The 24,429-nt window shown below is 38.9% G+C and overlaps 1 protein-coding gene across 1 annotated transcript in view; it reads left to right on the plus strand.

Annotated features, from left to right (window-relative positions):
* stx8 (syntaxin 8) overlaps positions 1-24,429 on the plus strand; it is a 47,464-nt gene that overhangs the window by 13,383 nt on the left and 9,652 nt on the right. The window contains exon 7 of the mRNA XM_085356096.1: positions 19,245-19,346. Coding sequence (XP_085212222.1) covers positions 19,245-19,346 — 102 coding nt within the window. The remainder of the gene's footprint in view (positions 1-19,244; positions 19,347-24,429) is intronic.

Here is a 24,429-nt window from a genome sequence, read left to right on the forward strand (position 1 = left end):
CACTCACTGGGCAAGGTGTTCTTTGATGAATTTGGCTTTATTGCCAGTAATCTATCTTTGTGTGCTTTAGAGTGTCTTATTCTACACCACCTTACTGCCATTTGTTATTATAGATTACACAAATTTTACATATAGTATTCCTGTAACCTTTAAAATAACGGCTTTTAGACTAAGCCATGACTCATGAGTCATCATGACCCATGATAGATAGAGAGATAGATAGATAATATAATATACAGCAATTGCTAATTTTTGTGAGACTTATTGGAGCTTGTTTTTTTCTTTTCCCACACTCCCAGTATGACACACAACTGTCCAGACATTAATTCACTCATTCAGCTCAGAATGATGACGGATACAGCCTCAACCCATTGCTGCCTTTTTGAATCAGAAGAATTTAATTGAATTAGAAGATTGCCATGGGAGGAAGTCATGCTTTTCAAAATCTATTTGTGTACCACATAAACACCTTAAATAAGGCTTTATTCAGCTATTCTTACTTTACCTCTTGGTGTTACTGTCTACAGTATTAATATACATTTGAATTTTATTTTATAGTAAACCTTATTTATTAGTAATCTTAGTGTGAAAACGTTCTATGCAAAACAAGGAGGAGCTGTGAAGTATATATTTCAAATGAAATTTGACAGTACATTGATGTTTATATTTATTATTGGGGGGCAATCACATTACCTTTATAGCTGTTGGTGGTATTCATGGATGGGAACCTTTGCAATTTACAGCTGCCAGTTCCATTGGCTCTGACCAAAGGGTTCCCTGCCATTTAATGGTGCCTTAGACGGACTCCGACTTGGTCTGGCAGGTTCCTTTTGGCTAACGCAAGTGACAACGGGAACAAATCTCCTCCTCTGTTTATATAATTGCTAACCACTCTGGTTTGGAGGCTGCATTCAAAGGGCCGACTAGCAGAAAGCTGCCTTGCGCTTTCCTCAGCCTCAAGGAAGCATGGGTCATCCCACATAATGAGTGGAAGGACTTACTTTACTAAGTCTGCCTCAACCCACAGCCAGCACGTGGTTCCCATTTAAGCACAGGGGGAACATTGCACCTTCATCTTCTGGGCATTTTTATGTTTTAATGTGTGCGTGTGTGCGCAAGTGCACATATATACATCTGTTCTTTAGCAGCCTGCCCTCAGAGTCTGTGTGTGTGTTTGAAAGTGTGAGTGCCTTGTCTAAGTGTGTGATCATTTTGTTTGTGCCGAAGGTGTGGACCACATGTACAGCACATGTTGTCAAGTTGTGATTGGCACATAGGTCGTATTTATATCTGCATGAAGAGCTAAGAGACCACTGTCCAGTCAGAGAGCTAGACGTTAATGCAAGACCTCACATGTAAGTTGGCGCAATCACAGACGGTGCGGTAGAGAGCATGGTGGGCTAATCTTACAAATGTACTGTGCCGCTAGTAAGGTGAAGCGGTTTTATCCCTTCAGTGATTGAGTGGAGACATTTAAGAAGAGCAAGGGATTAAAAATGAAGGTTAGGAAAGAACCAGGAAGGACAGTATGACAGAAAGCAACGATGAGACTGTGCAATATTGAGATGTGAAGAGGAATTACAGTGAAGACAGCCTAATTGAGCTTACTTATTAAGAAGTTGGTTAACAAATTTTATTAAAGCTATTGCAAAGAAAGAAATGGACAAATGAAGAATCACAAGCAAATTAAAAAAAAATCTAAAGTGGAGGAAATGGTTAAAATGAAAATAAGAGAAAAAAAAATAAACAAGCAAGCAAGTAACAAGCACAATAGCTCTTCTTTAAATTGAAAATAAACAAAATATCTTTCGGAACATCAATAATAAAGTATTTTACATGAAGTAAAAAATAGTCATAACTGTGAACTATTAAGTGTTCTGAAATCTCACTGCTTGTTTGTACTAAAATATGTGCAAGGTACTGGTAGACATAACATGCCCCGTATTGTTATTACGCTGGTGGGGCATTTGGCAGAATCAAGCTTCAAGTGGGCCTTTAAGTGATGCCTATCAGCTAACCTTCAAAGTGATACATCACTGTTCCATTATAAATTGCAACAAGTCTTTAATCATCTTTAAAAAAGTCTTCTGATCTGTTATCAGCTTCATCTGTTTCACTCTTGACTTAACCCCAGCCTGTAGTTTTGTCTCCAAGCTCCTATTGTGACACATCTGAGCCAAGCAGTACTTTAATGTTGCAGTGTGAATGGGCACACACTTTCCATACTAAGGAAGACCAACACACACCGATGTTTCTCCTAACTGGACAGCTTTGTGGGGGGCATGTTCAGTTAAGTTTTATTTGCATTTATTGAAAAGTGACTGCAAAATGCAGTGAAGACTATGGCGTTATTTTTGTGCCACTATCCTGAGCGCACGTAAAAAAAATTTGAGCACACGTAAAAAAAAGTTTGCAGGTGCAAGTTGGAGACCAAAACAGCCAATCAGATTTTTTGCATCCAAGTCTGTGATTGGCTGGTTTTGTGGCACAAATCTAACGGTGTACAGAAAGAGTTGAGCGCGCACGGCCAGAAATGTTGAGAGCGCGAGCAACACGTTGAGAGCGCGAGCAACACGTTGCGAGAGGGGCTGCTGGTGTGTGTGTGTGTGTGTGTGTGTGTGTGTGTGTGTGTGTGGATAATAGCAAACACTGAAATACATTTTTTGCACGCAGCAATGACTTTTGTTCACTCAAATTTAGCTTTTCTTTGCTCAAAATAAATTTCTCCTCAAAATGCAACACTTGCACCTGCAAACTTTTTTTACGTGCACTCAAATTTTTTTTACGTGCGCTCAGAATAGTGGCACAAAAATAACGCCATAGAAGACTTTCACTGAACTGAAATGAAACAAGGCTACGTGAATTGTTTAAGTAAAGTGAATAAAGTAGTTTGGTTTTGTTTATTTATATTTTTGCTCTTTGCTCTGTGGCCATGATAGAAACACTGTAATTAGTTGTTCAGCAGTAGACTTGTGTAGCCCACACATGAATCCACTAGTGGGCAGTAGAGGCTGTGGCGGCACAGCAGCTGCAGGACTCAGTAAAACTGTGTGATTCCACCTACAAAGTGTAATTATTTAAACTTGTGTCCTTGTGTTGTGGGGGTGGAATGATCCACGTTTAGGCAAGATGAAGAAGGAGTCATAGGATCTCTCACAGGTTTTGTTAATTTGTTTCAATCATCTGAGGAGGGTTCTTCTTCTCCTTCAGTGATCAGCACCGCCTCCTTTTGACTCATCATCTGGAGGAACTCTGTAATTATGCGACAGCTGTAGGTGCAGCTGCTTAAATGCTTTCAGCATATACATGTAATACACTGTCATACTTAATAGGATCAGTATGATAATGACACATTTGTTAGTGTGTGTCATTGATTTATATGAGGGTAGAGTCCAGCTACTTGGGCTACAGTCACATATTTGCCCTAATGTGTTTGTGTCATTGTGTATACATGTGGTTTTCTCACTGTTTAATTGTCTGCGCATCTAGCTGTGTTTTTAAGTGCAGCAAAGCATGTGGTATTGTTGCATCATGTTTTTGTGCCGGTTTCTTTGTACCCTCCATCATTCCTAGCTGCCCACAATTATGTGGGAGGCTGTTGAAATGGGAAGTTATTTCAGCCGCACTGGTGGCCAAACTTTCATTCTGGTTTTCATGAGTAGAGTGCAGTTACCCTAAATCCACCACAAACTTCAGCAGTTCATCTCTCCTGTCAGCCTAGCTTGCCAAATGTCCCTAACTCTGTCAGTTTCAAATTCAAATATATGTTCCTGGCATGACTGTGTTTCAGCGCAATATTTTGGATCGCTTTTTAAAGTTCATAAATATAAATGACATAGAGGGAACAAATAGTTGTGCCATGCTGAGAAAGCTGAGTAAACATATGGAAAACAAATAATACTAAGCTCAATGAAATGGTTTCATAAAAACTTTATTGTTCTGTTTTGAGTCTCTGAAAAGTAATATATCTGTCCATCCCTTTTTTTTTTTTTGGCGTAGTTTGCTTAAATATTTGTTTAAATGTTCAAACCTGCTCAGCTAAAACAAACAATTTGAAAATGTAACTTATTCAGATTATCATGTTTCTGTTCTAAGTGCTGCAAGTTATTTGCAGTCAATATGATTGAATTTGGTTGGAAGTAAAAACGCGGTTTGACCTTCTTGTCTTATTTCTATAAAAAACACCTATTAGTATTTAAAGGTTTCAGAGAGGCTTCAGAAATGCCGACTTGAACTCAAGAACCTTTTTGAAAGCTGTACAGACCAAGATCCAAAGTAAAGTCCGGATTTGATCCCAGCATCTCTGAGAACTTTCCAGGCTGAAAAACACCTCTGTGATGTTTCATGTTCCATGCCCCACTGATCCCCAGAAGATAAATACCCACTGGCCCCAAACTCTTCTCTGCAGGAAAACATCTGTATTAGGTATGATACAACTCTGTAATGCTCAGTGGTGCCTCTGAGAAGCACTGTAAATTAATTCTGCTCCTCTTTGAGACATAAATGCTTGTTGGAAGCATGTCACATACAAGAACCTTGTGTCTTTCTCTAGCTGTGTGTCTGATTCTATGATGCTGATAGACCAAAATGTCTATACATGTGTATTTGTCTCAGTGTCTGAGCATGAGAGCATATGTGTCTTTATGCGTCAGAGTGCATTATGTGTGAAACAGGGTCTGGCTGGAAGATCAAAGTCCCTCCATAACTCCTCAGTCAGTCAGCCGGCCAGCGTATTGCCGGGAAGCTCCACTCACCACAGGGGATGATGAGTTATTTGACTCAGATTATTTCAATTAAAACACATTTGTTCCGTTATTGGGAAAGCCTCTAATCACTTAAAAATAGCAATTGAGAAAGCTCATGCTCAGTTTTATTAGAATGCATGTATAAATGGTTTAGTTCCAGCAACAGTGAAAATGTGTGTGATTTCAGTGTAATTTCATTTTAAAGGAATAATACTTCCTCCCAAGCCTACTTTTTTGTTTTTTAACATTCTGACAGCTAAAATATAAAATCTTGTAGTTTTTAAAAGTTATATGATTTTGAAAAAACTATCTTGTTACAAATAACAGGAAGCAAATGCAGGATTTGAACATAAGTGTTCACATTCTGTAAATGATGGTTAAAGGATCAGGCTGAAGGCAGAGAGCAGAAATCCAGGGGCAGTGGAGAGAATGGCGGGCAATTGGCACTGCAGCTGCAGTGGTGAAAGACCACAGCAAGCAGAGAGAGCTTTTGGTGGTTTGTGGATGGGCAAGGGAACAACAGAGACACAGTCAGGCTGGACATGATGCTGAAGTGTAAGAGAGAAAGTTTAGTAACAACAAACCCTGTGCATTATGTGTGAAACAGGGTCTGACTTGAAGACTTACACTACAATCACTTTTCGTGTAAGTCAGTTTGCATTTTCTTACCACTGCGGTCAGAGTCTAAGTAAATTGAGTGCACACAGGTGAGTTGGTGGGAGGCAGGTAATCGAGCTAGGACAGGGGATGAGCAGAGTCAAGTGAAGGGAGACCCCACCTACACACCATAGACACAGAGAGAGAGACAGATGGGGGGCACAGAGAACATAGGGAATAGGAAACATTGGATAGACTCTTTACCACAGGCATAGTGTTTTTTTGCATGTAAAATTGCTGAAAAGGAAAAATATTCAATGGGCTTTTGTCAAAGGAAATCCTGCATTAATTGTCTTTTTCTTTTACATGACCATTTCATTTTTAATGTAGTCTTCTTAATGTTAATTTGACCATAACAAGGAAGTGCACTAGATAACCTGATTTCTGTTCGAGAATCCAGGTACTTCCCTGTTCTCATGTCCTATGAAACTCATTCAATTAAACTGATGATATTTCATTCTTTGCTATTTCCTTGTTTCTTAATATGCCACCCACTCCCGGGTGTCCTTGCAAATGAAGTGTGATGGTAGTGATGAAGTGTAACCGCGACTGGTTTGGAGGTGCCGTGCCAGTGACAGGGTGGTCCCTGCTTTATACTGCTGCTACTGATGGTGCTGGCACCCTCATGCTCATCACACACACATTGTTTGGTGGCACCTGGCCATAAGAGGGGTGATGATGGTGAAAAGCCTGGTAATAATCAAACTTCTTCTCAGTGCTGTTGGTCTTTGTAGAGCGCTTTAAGAGTTTTAGACCTTTTTTCATCAATTCTAAAAAGTCAGAGCAGATGACTTGTGTAATAATTGTATGCAATACACTGGCAGCTATAATTCATATTCACTGTTCACTTTTCAGTGATGGCTGGCCATCATAACAGTTTAATTTAACAGGATAAAGAGCTGTTTGTAAAGCTTTTTTTCATTCCTTGTAATTCAACACTTTTTTGAGGCTTTCTTTGTGTTGTTTCTGTGGATAGTATCTTATTTAATTGTAATAAATGTTTATATTCTTTTGATGGCTCGTAACTATCTTGGAAAATGTGAGATCATAAAATGTTTTATAGTCACCACTTATCCAAGCTGACATCATTTTCTCTGCTGATGAGGTTTAGGTACTTTTGAGCCAGTACTATCAGTTCACTTTTTTTGTTTGTTTGTTTATATGTGCAGTGCTAATCATTTCCAGTAAAGAACCATGCTGTTTCCAAAGGCTTTATATTTTAATCATGCTGTGCTGCTGGAAAGACTTAGAAAAGGCCACTGCATTTACATAATGAAGTAGAGCTGCAGAAGGAAATGTAAAATTAACATTTAGAAATAAATAAGCTTTGGAATATAAACTGAGAAAAATGCAAAGGGAAAAAACATAAATATATAAAGACTGCATAAATATATATTTTTAAAATGAATTAATAAATGAACGGGAAAGTTGAGAAAAGCAAAAAATAGGGGAATTGATACAAAGAAATACTGAAGCAAGTTAAAATAGTTACATCTACGTATATCTCAAAAAGTAGATTCCTATATTTATTTTTAATAATAATGCATTTCATTTCTATAGTTCTCATTTTAATTATTTATTAGCACTTCATGCTCTCCGTAATGTTCTCACCTGTAATGTTCTTGCTCTATCCCCTTGTCAAAATCTGCCTACACACAGAATGACAAACATAGTTACAAACACCTGCTGGCATTTCAACACCACCTTTGTCGTAGTTTCACTGTCGCAGTTGGTGTTACTGTGAATGTGTTTTTCCTCAGTGACGCACACACATGCAAACACAGACTCACAAGATGAAAACGGTAACAGTCACATTGTTGCGGCTTGTAATGATACCAGCTCTGCTATCATGACTGTTAATGAATCCGAGATTAAGTTTGGAACATCCAAGAATAGGCAACTAGGATGGCCGAAATATTGAAATAAATATGGAAGGTATTGCCTGATCACCTTACCTTTGGTACGTAACATAGCTGGCAAGAAGTGACACTTTCTACATGAGAGACAGAAGAGTGGGGAGGTTGGAGGTGGGGTAGATGATAGTAAGGTTGTAGTATGGTACAGTGTAGAGTAAAAATCGATATGCAGTTTATAAGACCGATACTGTTATTTGGTGATTTAAAAATCCACTATATTGGCAAAATGTTTTTGTTTTGTTTTGTTTTTTTGTTCGGAAAGATAAAAAGATTTCCATAACATTTGTTATGTGTCTTTAAGATTCTGAAGTTTTTGTTTTGGGGCTGCAGTTGGTTAGAATTTAAAGTTTAAGCGTTATTTTCATGCTTCTTGTTGGATGTTGAAGCTCTTCTTGGAACCTTGTTAAGATCTGACCATACAAAATATGATTTTTTTTTTCCATTTTGCAAGTGGTCTTAAACTTTTGATTGGGACTGTATAATGCCTTCATATTGTATTTCGAATTGTCTAGTGGATTCCATGGCACAGAGCATTAACATACTTGAACACTGTGAGCACAGTGTTCAAGTATGGTGTTTCTAATAAACTGCTTGGTGAGTGTATATACAAGTATAATTTGAGGCTGAAAGAACTGTGGTAACGTTGCCAGTTTAACTTACTTAACATGGTTGAGACAGCAGCATAACAGATGTTTCTTTGGTGCTTTTTTTCCATATATGAGTCCAGGGCTGTTGGTTTATGCTTAAGAAACATGTCCTATGAAATTTACTGTATCCACATGCATATGCTTGTGCGGAATGGCTAATAGATTATCTGGGGAAAACCCAATGTTTGGTGGGAAAAAAATGTAAAACCTTCACCTTTGTATTTAGTGTCTAACAAATATAAACCCAATGGTTAGTATCAGCTAAAACTGAACTAATGGGCAGGTTTTTGAATTTATGTGCTGTTCTTTGAAGTCTTTGTTTTTTTCTTCCTAATTTTGAGTAAGTCATTCATCAGCTGGTTGTTCTTTTTGGTGTCCGTCATGTGCGGTGATTGATCTTTTGGTAAACGTAACAAGGTTAGAGAGGTGAAACTGTCTGTGGACACACAGCCGGTTTCGGTTTCAGGTTGGCACACAAATGTTTAGGATTAAAGCACGAAATGTGAAAGCATGTATTTAATAGTATTACATGTTGTTGATCAGTGCTTTTCCAGCATATTGGTATATTTGCATCACTTTATGCCAGTTTATGTAATTTATCAGTTCAATACAAACATCCAGACTGCATAAAATAAAACGTATAAGATGAACATTTCAGGTTCATCATTTGTACAGCCACCTGTTTAATACTGTCTAGCTCTCCTTCGAGCCTGGGCTTGGTCTGGAGGAATGTTCAGATGGGTGGTATTAGGTAAAGTATCATTCTGATGAATGCCAGGACCCGTGTTTTGCTAGTTTGAAGTTTGCAGAATAATAAGATGATATTTGACTTATCACTTGAGCCCTGTCAATATTTTATGCTCCCTTGTTGAAAGACTTGCAGTCAGAAATTCAAGGAACTGCAAATCACTGATGTAACAGCGTGAATATTGTTTGAAATGAATACGCAGTAGTGGAGGGCCTCTTTCAGCGATCGTTAGGCTACATCTTCTCCTGGTAGCATAGTAAAGTTAAATTTATTCCAAAGCTGACAACAAAAGTGCCAATGCAAAGTTTTCATTGAAAGCAAAGGTTGTCCCACAATATGTATAAACATTTCTATAATTCGATCACTGGCAAGTGTGTACATGGCATGAGTTGCAAAAGCAAGACATCCATCATCACTGTGGCAGCCAATAACCTGGTGGGAGAAAATGTAATGATGCAATAAAAGGGAATCTTACCCCCCACCTCAATGTGTTGAGTGGAGGCGTCTGTCAGTGCTTTTGAAACAACTCACTGATTTGTTGGAGCCAGAAACAATGATGCCCAGAAGTGAGACTAATCTGTTCTCATGTGGATCAGTACTTCAGAAGGCCAGATGTTGGGAGTGTAAATTGTGCGTATGTTGATACTATTACAAACCCCATCAGCACACATGCATATTTGGTCAGAAATACACAAAAATTGGTCAATTCTGGGAAGACACTAAATTAGCTTTACTTAAAAAATACGCTTCATGCCATTACCCATGTAAAACTTAAATAATTGTGTAGCTTGGAGTCCATGTGTACATCTGTCTGATGGTCTTCCTTATTCAATTTCTTGTCTACATGTACATGTAGACACTTGTCTACATGTACAAGACATTTCTTGTAGTATACATTGTTTTCTACAGCGTTACATCTTTAACTCATTTTCCATCTGGTTTGCCTAAGTGGGAAGATTTGTGTATCATATTTCCACTGTAGTTAAAAAAATGCTATTTAAGATTCTCTGATGTCTAATGAATCTTATTATGTTTGGTTAGCCCCATGATTTAAAAAAAAAAAAGACTTTTGCAGAACTGTTGATGTTGGCAAATGAAGTTATAAATTATTGATCACCATTGTGAATATTTAAACAGTGATAGGAATCCCCGGAATAGAGAGGCTCACCTTTTGTAGCCTGATTGTGCATATCCAATTTTGTCTTCATTGTTTTTGTCTTTAGTTTCAGCATTAAATTGATTGTTGAGTTTTGTGCTTATGTTAAAAACAGGTAAACGCTACATTCCTCACTCATCATAGACCCTCAGGGTTTGTGTACAAAAAGCAGTCAAGGGCCAAAAAGAAAGAAGTTGAAAGAAACTTTTCCAAGACTGTGCAACTTCTTGTAAATACCATAATTGCTATGAGTAGTATCATCATGCTGAGTGCCTTTACGTGTGCCAAGTGAAGTTCCAGTTACACCCAGAGATGTGTGTGTATGTGCGTGTGTTTTAGCAGTACCCTCAAACACAGTCAGTCACACCAGGGCCAATTGGTAACAGTTGTAGCCAGGCCTCCCTGCACTGCAACAAGAGATACCACAGGAGGGGTGACTTAAAAAACCCTTTCTCTTCTCTTTCCCCTTTCTCTGTATCCTCAGGAGAAACCATCTCCTGAATAAGCACAACAAAATTAGACCCACTGACTTAGATTGTGTTTAAATTGGTCACAGGAAACAAGCATTTTCTCTGTGTGCTATGCCCTCTCCTGGAATGAGTCCTAAAATAATACAAAGTTAATACAGCGCATCCTGGAGCCACCATGGGGTGTAACTGTTTATCCAAGTGCCTCCACTGCACACACACAAAAAACCAAAGCTTTGAGCTTGAGTCAGCGTTACAGATCCTTGGGGCAGATATAGATCTGTGATGTGGAAGTGAAATTGTTCAGATTTTGATTAATACCCGCACTTCATCATCTTTGCTGTCTGATTTGTTTTAAAATGAATACATGCATACACTAACAATGACTCTGCATTGTTCTAGATCTAGGTTCTCTCCTACTGTCTATACAGAAACATACACATAGTTATATGTCTATTAAAATCAATCTTTAAAACTGTGGGATGTCCATGCTTTCGCGTAATATTTTTCTTGTTCTCTTTGTTGCTATTGTGCCTTTATTGGTCTGGATAAAGAACTGTAACACAACTTTCCAGTTCCTTATTAACATTGGATCTGAATTGTTGCTTCTTAAGTTGAATCAGACAGTCCACTAATTGCTCAGCGAGATTGGTTCTTAACACACTGAGTTTTAATTAAATAACTGGGCTAATGGAAGAGGGCGTTCTCCTGCAAGGGAATACAGCTCATATGAGAATCTGTGCAGATCAGGGAGTTTTGGCAAACCCCCTTGTGTTATTATTAAGATCATGGCTTTATAGTGGTATAAATGTCTGTTAACGATCATTTCCACTGCAATATAATGCTTTAAATTTCAAAACTCAATCTTTAACATCCTTCCAAAGATATTAGAGGATTCATGGATGGCTGCTCATCTAATCTCAAGGAGGCTTCTCCTGGAAACTCAGCCAGAAGAGGCATTGTATGGTTGTGTTTGAAAAAAATACTCTACAGACGTGTTAGTAGTTTTCTCTGTAGTAAAAATAGTAAAACTAAATATATAAATAACATTCGATTGCTAGTTGAGACAGCAGCTAGAGGGTTTGGGCTACATAAGATACCTCTGACTGGATGATGATGATGAGCTACCAGTCCTGGTAACTGGTAATTTGCATCCATCTGTCCATCGTGCCAGATGATCCTGACAGAAAAGATGGAGGAAACAGACCTGAAACTGACCCCAAATGGCAATGTGGCCATAAGATGATTTTGGTTTTTTCGTTTGTTTGTTGTTGTTTTTATTTTAAAGATTCAAGCTCTAGAAGGCACTTGAAGTGGTGTTGAGATAACTCAGGAAAAAGCAGAATAAAGTGACATCATGTGAAAGCAACATCTGTCTCCTATTGGTGTATGTGTGTGTGTTTCAGGGGTCCCATTCTGCTTTTAAATAGGGCCAGGTTTATGCCCATTGTTTTTGTGTTTTTCTTTTTTATGTAAGTGTGAAAAACGTGATGTGTGTCAGCGATAAACTTCTGTCTTTTTTTTTTCCTCACAATTTGCACCACTGTTCTCTGTAATTCTGAAGCCTTGCTAGTTTTCTCACCCATTGAACACAGCAGAGAGAGAGAGAGAGAGAGCAGTGCAATAGGTTACTGCAAACAGCTATTTTGCTGTGTTTGGGGGGGGAATCTGCTAAAGAGTCATGACAAGTGGTAAAATCTAGCAACAAAGCTGCTTACTTAGTAACGCTGAGCTGAAGTATTTTGATCACTGTCATGAGCAAGAAGGATGTCAGGACAGGCTGAAATAGTACACATTTCACCTTAACACACAAAACAAGGAAACAACAACAACAAAAAATATCCCAGAATGGGAAAACCTATCCTAACCAGTATACGAACACTTAGATTTTGTGGTACAGAGCTCTGTATTATAGCAGGTGTAACCAAAAATTTCTGGGACTTGGTCCATAAAGTTAAAAACCTCATCTGATTTAAAGTTATTTTGACTGTTTTCTAAAGGAAAATTGTTCCAAGGAAACGCACATGGATTGCCTGGTTCTGTATGAGCTGTAAAACTACTTAAAACTTCTTGTTATGAAAGTAACTGTTCACTAGTTTTTGTTTATGTTTGCTTTGGAAATATTACAAATCGTGAGCTGTTCCTTTGCCTTTCTGTACTTTTCTCTTTGCACCATTTAGTACCAGTTAACCCAGGTTTTAACCTCCTAGGACCTGGCGTCCACATATGTGGACATCACATTTTGGGTTGTCTAGACCAGTGCTTCCCAAACTTTTTCCAGCCACGTACCCCTTGAGACATGTCACCCTCAGCCGCATACCCCCTACTACGAACGACTCTTAATTAGTGTCTATAAATACATTGCAATATCGCATGCATAAAGATAAATACTGCACAGTCGATTATTTCTCACCACCAAATGAATTTATCAATATTTTTTAGTAATGACAGAGTTTTAATAACAAACTTTACTACTTAATACTAGCAGTGTATCAAAGGATTTATTAGAATTCACTTTTTTGTCGAGAGCATAAAGGCCATGAACTTTCATTAAACAGAACTTTATTTAATGTGATGGATGTGCTTGAGCAGAGGCACACAGCTCTTCAATGTTTGGCTCAATTTGGGAAAGGCTGAGTCTTAAATCGTTTTCCACACAAAGTCTTGCTCTGTATTTTGTTTTCATGTTTGTTAAAGCAGAAAATCCCTTTTCGCATAAGTATGTGGTGGCAAAAGGCATCAGTCTTGACAGCGCGCTTAGCCAGCGCGGGCTGTTCAGTGCGCAGCCCTATCCAGAAATCCGCCAGGTTCTTTTGAGTGTGTTCAACTTTTAGAGATCCATCTGTGGCGATTTCAATTAGGCTCTCCTGGTCAGACGGTGATAACGAAGTAGGCACGGCGGTGAACGGGTGACGTATCCAATCATTTGAGCCGTCCGTCTCTGGGAAGTATCGGCGTAACTGCACCGCCAGCTCCTCAAGGTGCACGTTACATTCGCGCTTTACACTTTTAGATAGTGTGAGATCATTAGAGCACAGAAAATCATGCAGCACAGGAAAGACTTCAGTGTTGTTTGTATCCAAGCAGTTCTTCCAAAGGTTTAACTTCTTTATCATGGCCTCAACTTTATCTTGAACATTGAATATAGTTGCAGAAACGCCTTGTAATCCGAGATTGAGCTCGTTCAGACGAGAAAATATATCACACAGATAAGCCAGGCAGGTAAGGTACTCTTCATCATGCAAATGTTCAGACAGCTCAAAGGGATGGTTACTGAAGAAAACTTTAAGTTCATCCCTCAACTCAAAGAAACGGGTCAGCACTTTCCCTCTAGATAGCCAGCGAACCTCTGTGTGGAGTAATAATGTCTCATGCTCGCTGCCCATCTCATTGCACAACGCAGCAAATAAGCGGGAGTTCAGCGGCCTGGCTTTCACAAAGTTAACCATTTTTACACTCGTGTCCAAAACATGTTTCAAACGGACAGGTATTCCCTTTGCAGCAAGAGCCTCTCGGTGGATGCTGCAGTGTACCCAGGAGGCATCTGGCGCGACTGCTTGCACACGCGAAACCACACCTCCGTGTCTCCCAGTCATGGCCCGTGCGCCATCAGTACAGATGCCAACACATCTGTCCCACACGAGTCCATGTGTGTTCATGAATGTGTCCAGCTTTTGAAAAATATCTGCGGCAGTTGTCCTTTGTTCCAGCGGTTTACAGAACAGCATGTCCTCCTTGATGGTTCCTTCATGAATGTAGCGCACATATACGAGAAGATGCGCCAGGCCAGCCACATCCGTGGACTCATCTAGCTGTATTGCATAACATTCACTGTGGCGTATGCGCAGAAGTAGCTGCTGTAAAACATTTTCTGACATTGCATTGATGCGCCGTAAGACAGTATTGTTTGATGATGGAATGGACTGTATCGTCTTTTTTGCCTTTTCCCCCAACATTGTCCCTACCATATCTAAAGCAGCAGGGAGAATGAGGTCCTCCACAATAGTGTGGGGTTTGTTGTTTTTAGCCACTCTGTAACTGACCATGTAAGATGCTTGTAGTCTGTTTTTATTCATAAGATCTGGCACCTGAATGCAGGTTTTACTTGTTGAAAGTGATTTTAGCTGTCGCTCAAAATATTCCCTTGGTTTATTTTTCAAATGGGGATGATTTGTCTCTAAATGTCTGCGCAAAAGTGAAGGTTTCATTGAGTTCTGAGACAATACTTTTGCACAAATAACACACTGTGGCCGGGGAAATCCACCAATATTTATACACGTAAACCCCAGCGAAATATAATTGTCATCATATTTGCGCTTCTTTGATGAGGTTGTGTTACAGTCCGTGCTGTCATGCTTTCTCCCACTTTGACGCTCCGCATCAGACACTTCATCACTTTCCACATGGCTGGCTCCAGCTATGCTAGCCACTTGGCTAGTAACCACAGATACATCCCTGCTAGCACTGCTAGCATCCAAATCTGACGAACACATTGTTGTTGAACAATCACCTGTGCGGTCACTGGAAAATGCATCTTCAGATATGAGCTTATTGGTTGTTGTGGCCGGTGTCTCTGTGGTAGGGCCTTTTTTTCTTGTTAACCACTTGTCCATTTTCGCGCTGCACTGAATGCTTGGAGGCAACTTCAACTGTTAGGTGTCAGTCATTTGGGCAAATCACGCCCATGTATTTTGTCAGAGCTATTTTTTTGCTGAACACCAGAGGGTGGTATATAGTCATGTATTTGACAGGCAAAAAAAACTGCATTAGCGCAAATTTCGGCTTTTAAAACTTTTGATCCCCACTCCAACCCCAACCCACGCGTACCCCCTACAGCCACTTGCGTACCCCCGAGGGTACGCGTACGGTAGTTTGGGAACTACTGGTCTAGACCAAAATACTAAATATTGCTCTGCAAGGGCCTGATATCCACTTACGAGGACGTTATACTGCCACTGTTCTATCGAAATTTAAAATGAATGTCCTCATATGTGCATCCGATTTTTCTCAGAAACAAAAATCAGGTAAAAAAAACAAAACAAAAACGTAATTCTTTGTTTTTACATTCATCAGGTCCCAATCAGCCCAAATAGCAAAGAGAAATTAAAAATGCATGCCATGAGAGAGTTAATGTCTTTGGAGGTTAATTTGTACAAAGAACTTTCTGGATCTGTGCAGGTTCTTTTTGATGTTTTCTAGGAAAGCCTTATATGGACTTTTGTTTTTAATGAAATTAACCAGTGATTTATACCTTGTTGTAAAAGCTCTGTTTTTACATTCATTGTTAAAGTCTTTATTGTAGACTTTGAGAGTGATACAGCGGCTCCTTAAGAGTGTTCTTGAAAGTTATAAGGTTGTTTTTCTTAACAATGGAAATAATCCTGTCATCATCCACTTTAGACTTCAGTGGTCTTTCAGGCCTTTTGGTGTTGCTGAGCTGGTCAATGCATTCGTTCTTTTGAAGAATGTCCCATGTTGGCTAACCTAAAGCTCTCGCCATCTCTCTGATACTTTCATTTTTGGTTTTCAACCTAAAGATGACCTCTTGCTTGCATAGACATCTCTTTTGACCTCATATTGAAAGCTTCAGTGAACAGTAACTGGATACAAGTATATATCTTTCATCTGCTTATTTGCTCATGAAGTGACAAGAGAGCAGGCTTAACCTTACTGCAACTCAGTCACTGTTTTTCATTGCTTTTGAGCCTCTGAAAATGAGAAACTATGTATAAACATGTCTGTAATTAATTTCTAAACAGTTAATTCAGTACTTTGGTTAGAGACACTGAATTAAATCTGAATGTCTCTAGTTCAATCTTTTCTTGGTTGTTTCATTTAAAAACCATTGTAGTGGATTATAGAGGCCCCGCTGTATATATTTCTATACGAGGAAACTAAAGTATGTTCTTAATGTACTGCAGTGTCTTTAAAGATTACTTTAAAAATAAGACAAAAAAACAAACAAATCAGAAATCCCATTCTAATTCAGCTACAAATATTTAAAAACAAAGTATGTGTTCAATAAGAGCGCTTGTCTTTTGCATAATTGAGGTGAAATAAGCGTATAGCAGTGCATCCTAAAAAATGACAAACAGGAGAAATTTGTGTACACACATGCCATGCTTTTCCACGCTGTGGTTTTAGAGGTTTATTCAGTGTGATAGCACATTAAATAAATAAACTCTGTCTGAAACAGGGGCTTCTTTGTGGTATAGCTAATCTAAGCCAGCACCTGTCACACAGATAAGTTACAATGGGAAACTGAGAATTATGGTGTTAGAAACTTGATTTGATAATAGAGTGAACTGAAGGACTACGCATGTAAAAAGGCAGTATATTGTAGTGCAGCCATTCTTAGTGCAAACGTTAATTGAGCGTTTCATTGCAACTATAGTTAAAAATCATGTCCTAGAATGGATGGAAATTCATCAATGAAATGGGATGTTATTGCTGGGCCAGAACTGAATTAAGAAACTTGGCACCAGCGACTGAAAACATCCATGACTAGTTGGAGTGGCATGCAGCACGAATGGTTCAGTGTCTACACCCCTTCTCTGCCTGTAAAGGAAATATTTCTTCCTTCTAAATTGTTGCCTGATGCTTAGATGGTGATGTGGAAGTCTCGAGGGACACTGTACATACGGCAATCTCACGTCTCCCATCTGCTTGTCCTTGCCCCTTAACATTCTGGCCCTTCAAACTTACTTGCTTTTCTTTCCTTCCTCTAATTATTTTTGCAACTTAATTATTTGGTATCAGCCAAAAGGCAAACTGTCTTGTCAAATGGCGATGACTCTAGCTGGGGGAAACAAGGCAGTTTCATTTGAGTTGAAGACATTTGTGCTCACAAAGATAAATGCTGCAGACAGCCCCGAGCCCTCATTGGTGGGAATTCGGTCATGTTGCCCAGTTTTTGAAGATCATATCAACTGAGTACTACTTTGCCATACCGTAGCAATACATTGTTGTTCCCCTTCTGAAGAACACTGCCTGTAAACTTGGCACTAGTTTGTAGATGAGTTTAGCTTCCCATTCCTGTTTAGTTTGTAGTTGTCTGAGTGAATAAGTATACAATGCCATCTTTCAACATTATTACTTTTTAATTTGGAAATTTTTCAGCAGCTGTCTGTTCCCATTTCACATATACACAAAAGAAGAAAGAGAAATACAACAAACCATCAGAAAGAAACTACATCATCGCATGAACATTATAGATTGCTTTATCTCTAAAGTTTGTTCCTTTGACATCAATATTTCATCCTGTCACTGACACATTAACATTATCCATTTCTTAAATTTCACTCTACATTGTTCCTCATAGTCTTGTCATGTGAGTCAGTTGCTCCTTAACATATATTTCACTCGCCGTTTTTAGCCATTCATGTTGTTTTCGTGGTTCCGGTTTGTACCATCTCTGTGTGATGGCTTTTTAGCTGTCTGTTTTTGTTGCTGCACCAGATCTCTGGAGATGACATGTCAACACGGTGGCTTGCTCTAACAAATCACACAGGCTTCCATCTGGACGACCTTCAAGTCAGGAACTCCTACTGAAAGACCTTAGCCACAGCGCCAAACACACACACAAAAGGAACACACTCTCTTTCTTTGGATCCTAAGGCATAGTCCCAGAAGCCTCAGCTTACGTCTTCAAAACTCATGAGAAATAAGGATCTGATTAAATCCAGGAAGGAGTGAAACCGTTTGAAAGGGCAAGGAGTGCTTTCATATGACCTACTTCCTCTGCCACAACTTATGTCTGTTGGCAGGTTCTGTCTTTTTGTTTGCCGGTCAGGTGTCATGTAATGCAGAACTTGTCTTTCCATCATTGAGAGTCATTTTTATATAGATGGTTACCTTGGGGGGGCAATTCCAACTCCCCAAAAAGTTGGGATGCTGTGTAGCTTGTAAATAAAAATAGAAATGCCGTGATTTGCAAATCTCATTCACTCATATTTTATTCACAATAGAAGATAGAAAACACATGAGGTGTTTAAACCAAAACAAATGTTCACTTTTAAGTTAAAAACAATAGCTCATCTTAAATTTGACGCCAGCAACACATCATAAAAACGTTGGGACAGGACCATGTTTACCACTGCGTAGCATCTCCAGTTTTAGTTGAGAACTGTTGCACATTTGGAGAAAGTGATGTTGTCCCATTCTTGTCTGATATATAAGATTTTAATTGTAGTTCTGTGTAATTAAACAGTTCTGTGTCGTCCATACTTTTTATTTTATTATGAGCGTACTGTTTTCAGTTGATGGAAGCTCTGGATTGGAGGCAGGCCAATTCAGTAACTGGACTTTTCTACTATGAAGCTACGCCATCAGAGATGCAGGCTTTTTAAATGAGCACTCATAACAGGCTGAACGGTTCCTCTCTTCTTTAGTCCAGAGGATGCAGTGTCCATGTTTTCAAATTTCAATTCTTCTGACTGGTCGATTTTAAGTGACCTTTGGTCCACAGAAGAAGACAATGTTCACATGTGGCTTCTTCTTTGCATGTTAGAGCTTTAACCTTAAATCAGCGGTCCCCAACCCCCGCTCTTTTGGTCGCGAAAGATGAAGCGTTATGCAGATATTGTTCCATAATTTGTTGATGCAGTTCTTTGCAGATTAGTGAACCTCTGGCTCTCTTTACTTCTTAGACAATCTCGCTCTGTAAGATGCTTTTTTTTTACCCAATTGTAAAGAAAAGCAGATAGACAGTTTTTGCAAAACCTGTATTTGTTTTTTTTCTTCTTTGTGCTTTTTATATATTTTTCTCTACAATATATTATGTTGTCTGTGTGTCAGTGACTTGATTAATGCAAAATAAAATCTAAATCTACTAGTGCACATGATCTGACCTGAGCAATTAGCTTGACTGACTTCTTTCCCCTTTTTTTTGTCTTTTTTTGTCTCTTAGAAATTATTGACGACCTTGCACATCTTGTGGACACGACAGATAACAGAATTCGTAATGAAACACGAAGGGTGAAGCTGGTGGAGACGAAGTCGGCCTCTTGCGGTGAGCATTCCTGTTTCTTTCACATGCAAAGCACTTTGTCATGTCTTTGTCTTTTATGCCATGGAGCACAGAAGACCACATAGATCTGTTCATTTAATTAAATATTATAAAACAATCTTTAATAGCATAAATACTTGCCATAAAATATCTGTTGCAGGTTTTTCCCATGCATTTAGCTGTTATAAAGAAAGATAATTGCTTCTGTGGCAGCTATGCACAAAAAGTGCATTTTGCAAGCTAAGCTTCTTGTGATCTTTTGGCATTACAAAGCTATCTTCACCATTAAGCCATTTCAGCAGCGTTGGTGTTACTGCTGCTTTTTCCTTATTTTCCAGAATAGTGTTTAATGGAGCTGAAAAACAATGATGCTGATGGCAATAAGCCCTCTCAGTACAGAGCATGTTGTGAATGAATGGTGGGTGGACTGGTTTTGTCTGTCACGCCTGCTAACAGTGTCCTGGCTTTAAGGGTCTCTCATGCAAGTCCTTTGAGGAATCATCAAATATCCACTGAGGGTTGGCCGTGTCATCAGCCACTGTTGTCTCAACTTCACATTTACAGAGTTGACCTCTTTCCTTAGAAGTTTTGTGAATGTATGACCCTTCTTTAGTATTATCACTGATCTGCTTTGGTTTGTGTAACTTTTGTTTTATTGTGTACAAAAAGACTGCTTCACTCTTTTCAGAGGGTCCCGCTTTTCAGAGGGAAACAGCTGCCACGAGATGTGTGTTAACTGGCTCTAAAGCCAACCTATGGAATGTGGCAGTGAGTGTGAGTGAGGCTGGCTCAGTAGGCCCTGTGAAATGCCAGACCGCATTGCTATGGCAAAGACTGCATTGTTGTGCACGGAGACCTCACAGCCAGGAACAGAGCAGGCAATAGGAAGGTCAGCCCCCCAAATGCTTCATTCTGTTGGTCTTGTCCCCATGGTGCCTGAGCGTGAGTTTGTTTGAAGATCCCAGAGCTTAGATTGTGTTAGAATCAGGACTCTTTTTCTCTTTTTGTTGAACGTTTTTTTGCGAAGTCCCTCGATCTTCACAGGCAGAAGAGTATTCCTGGGCTGTTTGTGCATTTGTTTGTGTGTCCATTCATGTTTATGATCACCTGCAAGTTTGTATGGAGCAAATACATATACATTCGCTTCCTAGTACTAGATTTGAGCCCCTTTTGCATTTAAAGCTTCCTTAATTTTTTAGGTGTAGATTCAACAAGGTGCTGGGAAGATTTTTCTCAGATTTTGGTCCATATTTACATGATACTATTACAAAGTTCCTGCAGATTTGTCAGGAGCACATTCATGACTTGAATATCCCATTTCATCACATCACAAAGGATCTCTACTGGATTTAGATATGGTGACTGTGGAGGCCCTCCTAGTGCAGTGAGCTAAGTGGCAAATCCAGTTGCTTTCATGCTGTTTATGCCAAATTCTGACAATACCATCTGAACATTGCAGCAGAAACAAGACTCATCACACCAGACAATATTTTTCCAATATAGTGTTGTCTAATTTTGGGATCCAGTACAAATTATTGCCTCAGTTTCTTGCAATTAGTTTCAGGACTGGCACTGGTGTGCTCTTCTGCTGCTGTTGGCCATCTGCTTCAAGGTTTAATGCATTTTGCAATCAGAGTCTCTTTTTTGCATACTTTTAGAGTGATGATTTGAGCTACTGTTGTTTTCCTATCTGCTTGAAGCAGTCTAGCCAATATTTTCTGACCTCTGGCATCAACAAGGCCTTTTCAACCAGAGAACTGTCACTCACTGGATAGGATTTGTTTTTCAGACCCTTCTCTGTAAACCCTAGTCATCCATGAAAATCTCAGTAGATCATGAGTTTCTGAAATATTCAGACCAGCCCATCTGGCACCAATAACCATGCCACATTAAATCATCTTTGTTCCCCATTCTGATGCTCAGTTTAATTTTCAGCAGGTCGTCATGACCATGTTTACATGCCTAAATGCATTGATTTAATACCATTGGATTGGCTGAATATTTACATTAATGAGCAGTTGATCAGATGAAACAGGTGAACCTAGTAAAGGTGAGTGCATGTTTGCATTTTTAACAGTATTTAAAGGTATTTCTTATGTCTACCTGTGTGCGTGTGTGTGTGTGTGTATACATTTGTGTGTTTCTGATTTGTTTTGACAAATGGAAAATTCCCCTGTGGTCTTTTTCACTCTCACCTCTGTTCAATCTTTCTTTTTCTTTTTTTTTCAATCCTTTCTGTCATCCCCACGTTTGTCTTTTCATGTTTGACACTCGTCTTTGTGTCAAGCACAGAAAGAACTGAAAGTACTACATGCCACAAATTGTTTGGAGGGCTTTCCTTCTTTCTTCATGGCAGTGTGTTTGTAATTCCTCAGCTTTAAGGCTTTATTTATTTTTAAGACCACCTTTCATCCAAAACCGGTGTTTGGTGTTATGTCTTAGCTGAGTCCTTGTAAAGTTAGGAACGTCTGGCTGGAACAGCCAAACGCATACTTAACCTCCTAGGACCTGGCGTCCACATATGTGGACATCACATTTTGGGTTGCCTACACCAAAATACTTAATTTTTCTCTACAAGGGCCTGATATCCACTTACGAGGGCATTATGCTGCCACTGTTCTATCGAAGTTTAAAACAAATGTCCTCAAATGTGGATCTCATTTTTCTCAGAAACAAAAATTAGGTAAAGAAAAAAAATCTGCTAATTCTTTGTTTTTAAATTCATCAGGTCCCAATCAGCCCAAACAGGAAAGAAAAAAATAAAAAGGAGGTTAACGTAGCATAATGGAAATTAGGGTAGTTTTGAAGATAGGGGCATAGCAAATTTTTGTGCATACATGCAAACATACAAAACAAAACAAAAAACACTATACCAAAAAATTTAGCTGAACGTTTGAAAAGGGCCCAGATATTGCTAAACCATGGTTGCTGGAACACACTGTGCATAACTAGTGCCCTGTAGTGTTGAGAAATATCCATTTTGCTGAAACATATTAGATTCCTGCACAGAGCAGGCTTCAATCCACCCAAGATTCAGATTATTTTGACTGCATTTATAAATCTTCTTCATTCAAAATTTCAGTTTGGTGCACCTCAGATGTTAAGTTTCTATTTCATCATCAGTACCTTGAGGCTGGTGTCTTGATTCCAATAACATGAAAAAACAACCCCAAACAGGAAGCAAGAGTTTTCAAGAGTCCTTCAATAAACATTTGAGAAGTTTGCATTATTCTAGCAAAAAAAGGGGGAGTTGCAGTTTGTTTTTTGGGCTTTTTATTTTTTATATTTTTTTTACGGAATACAGCTCATAGGTTTTCCTGAATATGTGTGGCAGATTAGTCTAAATGACGCCAGAAATGCCATTACTGAAAATGTAAGTTAGAGCACATCAAATCAGATAACATCAACTTGAATAACCCTCCCAACAGAGCTTATCTTAAATTTGTAGAGGACCTTTGCGGGAACCCCCTGAATCCCACAGGTGGTTTGCATCAGACGTTGGTTTATGACGGACAGAATTTGACTCTCTTTTGAGAAGAGCGTGTTTGCTTAACATTGTCTATAATTGCAAGTTAGGAGTTACCAAGAAAAACACAAAGTGTGGGAGAGAAATATAACATTAAAACTGTTTTTTGATATTTTATGGCAGGTTTTGTTCCTCTTAACGCCCCAACATGATATACTGTTGGCAGACAGAGATCCCAGTTAAATATGTGTTATATAGCTGATGAAAGGCTTGCTTTAAATTACTGTATACATCCTGTTAATGATGTTTCCACATCAGAGGTTTTTCTCAGTAAGTGGCAAGTTCAAGTAAATTTGCCTCAAGATATCTGTAAATATTTGAAACCATTTTCATATTTCATATTTGACAGGGGTGTAGGGAGCACAGTTTCCTCCTTGGTCATGTGTTCAGACCACAAGATTACACTGCAGTGCATGCAGCTTCATCTGCCAGCTAAGCAGTGCACCAATTAATCTCAGATATATCACATAAATGTATATTTTAGATACACCCTTAAAAATAAATTGCATTTTTAAATGTTGTAAAACATATAAACACTATCAAAAATGAATGCTAGCATGCATTTAAAACAGACGTTTGTGGCACTCTTAATGAGCATTGTATTGTATACTCTGATTTATGAGGTCCCCTGATTTTCCACTTGCGTCACCAAACAGTTAACATTTTCACATAACTGCCTCAAAATTTGGTGCACTTTAATTTCCATTAATTCTTCCTCAAGTATGAATCTTAAGTCTGGCAGTTCTATAAGCTCTCCTGGAACCATGATACGGTTCTATAAACTTTATAGAAATATTACTGTCCTTAAAATAAATGTAAGAAGTTTGGCAATTATCATGGTTTTAAAGATATATATTTTCCCATGTTCAAAGCAGTCACCTCAAGTTGCTTAAAGTCTTTACAGAGTAATACAAATCTGGAAAATATATATAATGTATAACTTCTGTAGGGTTTCCAATTTTCTCCTTAAAGAAGTGCACACGACATATAATTTACAGATGGATAAAGATTTCCGTATGCTGTAGTAGATGAAAATGCAGCCACATTTTAGTTGGACACCATATGTTTTAATATATATGTCAGCAAAATTTTCAACATATTTCTAAAGCTACAATCAATTAAAAATACGTGTCTTTAGTTGTGTTTTTAAAAAATAGGTTCATGTTTATCTTGTTAGCATAAAATTAATCTTTTCTCCTTTGTTTTGTCTTTTTTGTGTACAAAGGGGCGACCGTGGCTCAGGGGGTTGGGAATCGCATCTGTAACCGGAAGGTTGCCGGTTCGATCCCTGGGCTCTCTGTCCTGGTCGTTGTGTCCTTGGGCAAGACACTTTACCCTACTTGCCTACTGGTGTTGGCCAGAGGGGCCGATGGCGCGATATGGCAGCCTCACTTCTGTCAGTCTGCCCCAGGGCAACTGTGGCTACAACCGTAGCTGCCTCCACCAGTGTATGAATGTGAGAGTGAATGAATAGTGGTATTGTAAAGCGCTTTGGGTGCCTTGAAAAGCGCTATATAAATCCAATCCATTATTATCATTATTATTAAAGGCAGGGGAATG

Source organism: Diplotaxodon limnothrissa, linkage group LG6 (genome assembly GCF_057381915.1).
Source record: "Diplotaxodon limnothrissa isolate DT_005_m linkage group LG6, D_limnothrissa_male_GT1.1, whole genome shotgun sequence".
NCBI classification, from domain to species: Eukaryota; Metazoa; Chordata; class Actinopteri; order Cichliformes; family Cichlidae; genus Diplotaxodon; species Diplotaxodon limnothrissa.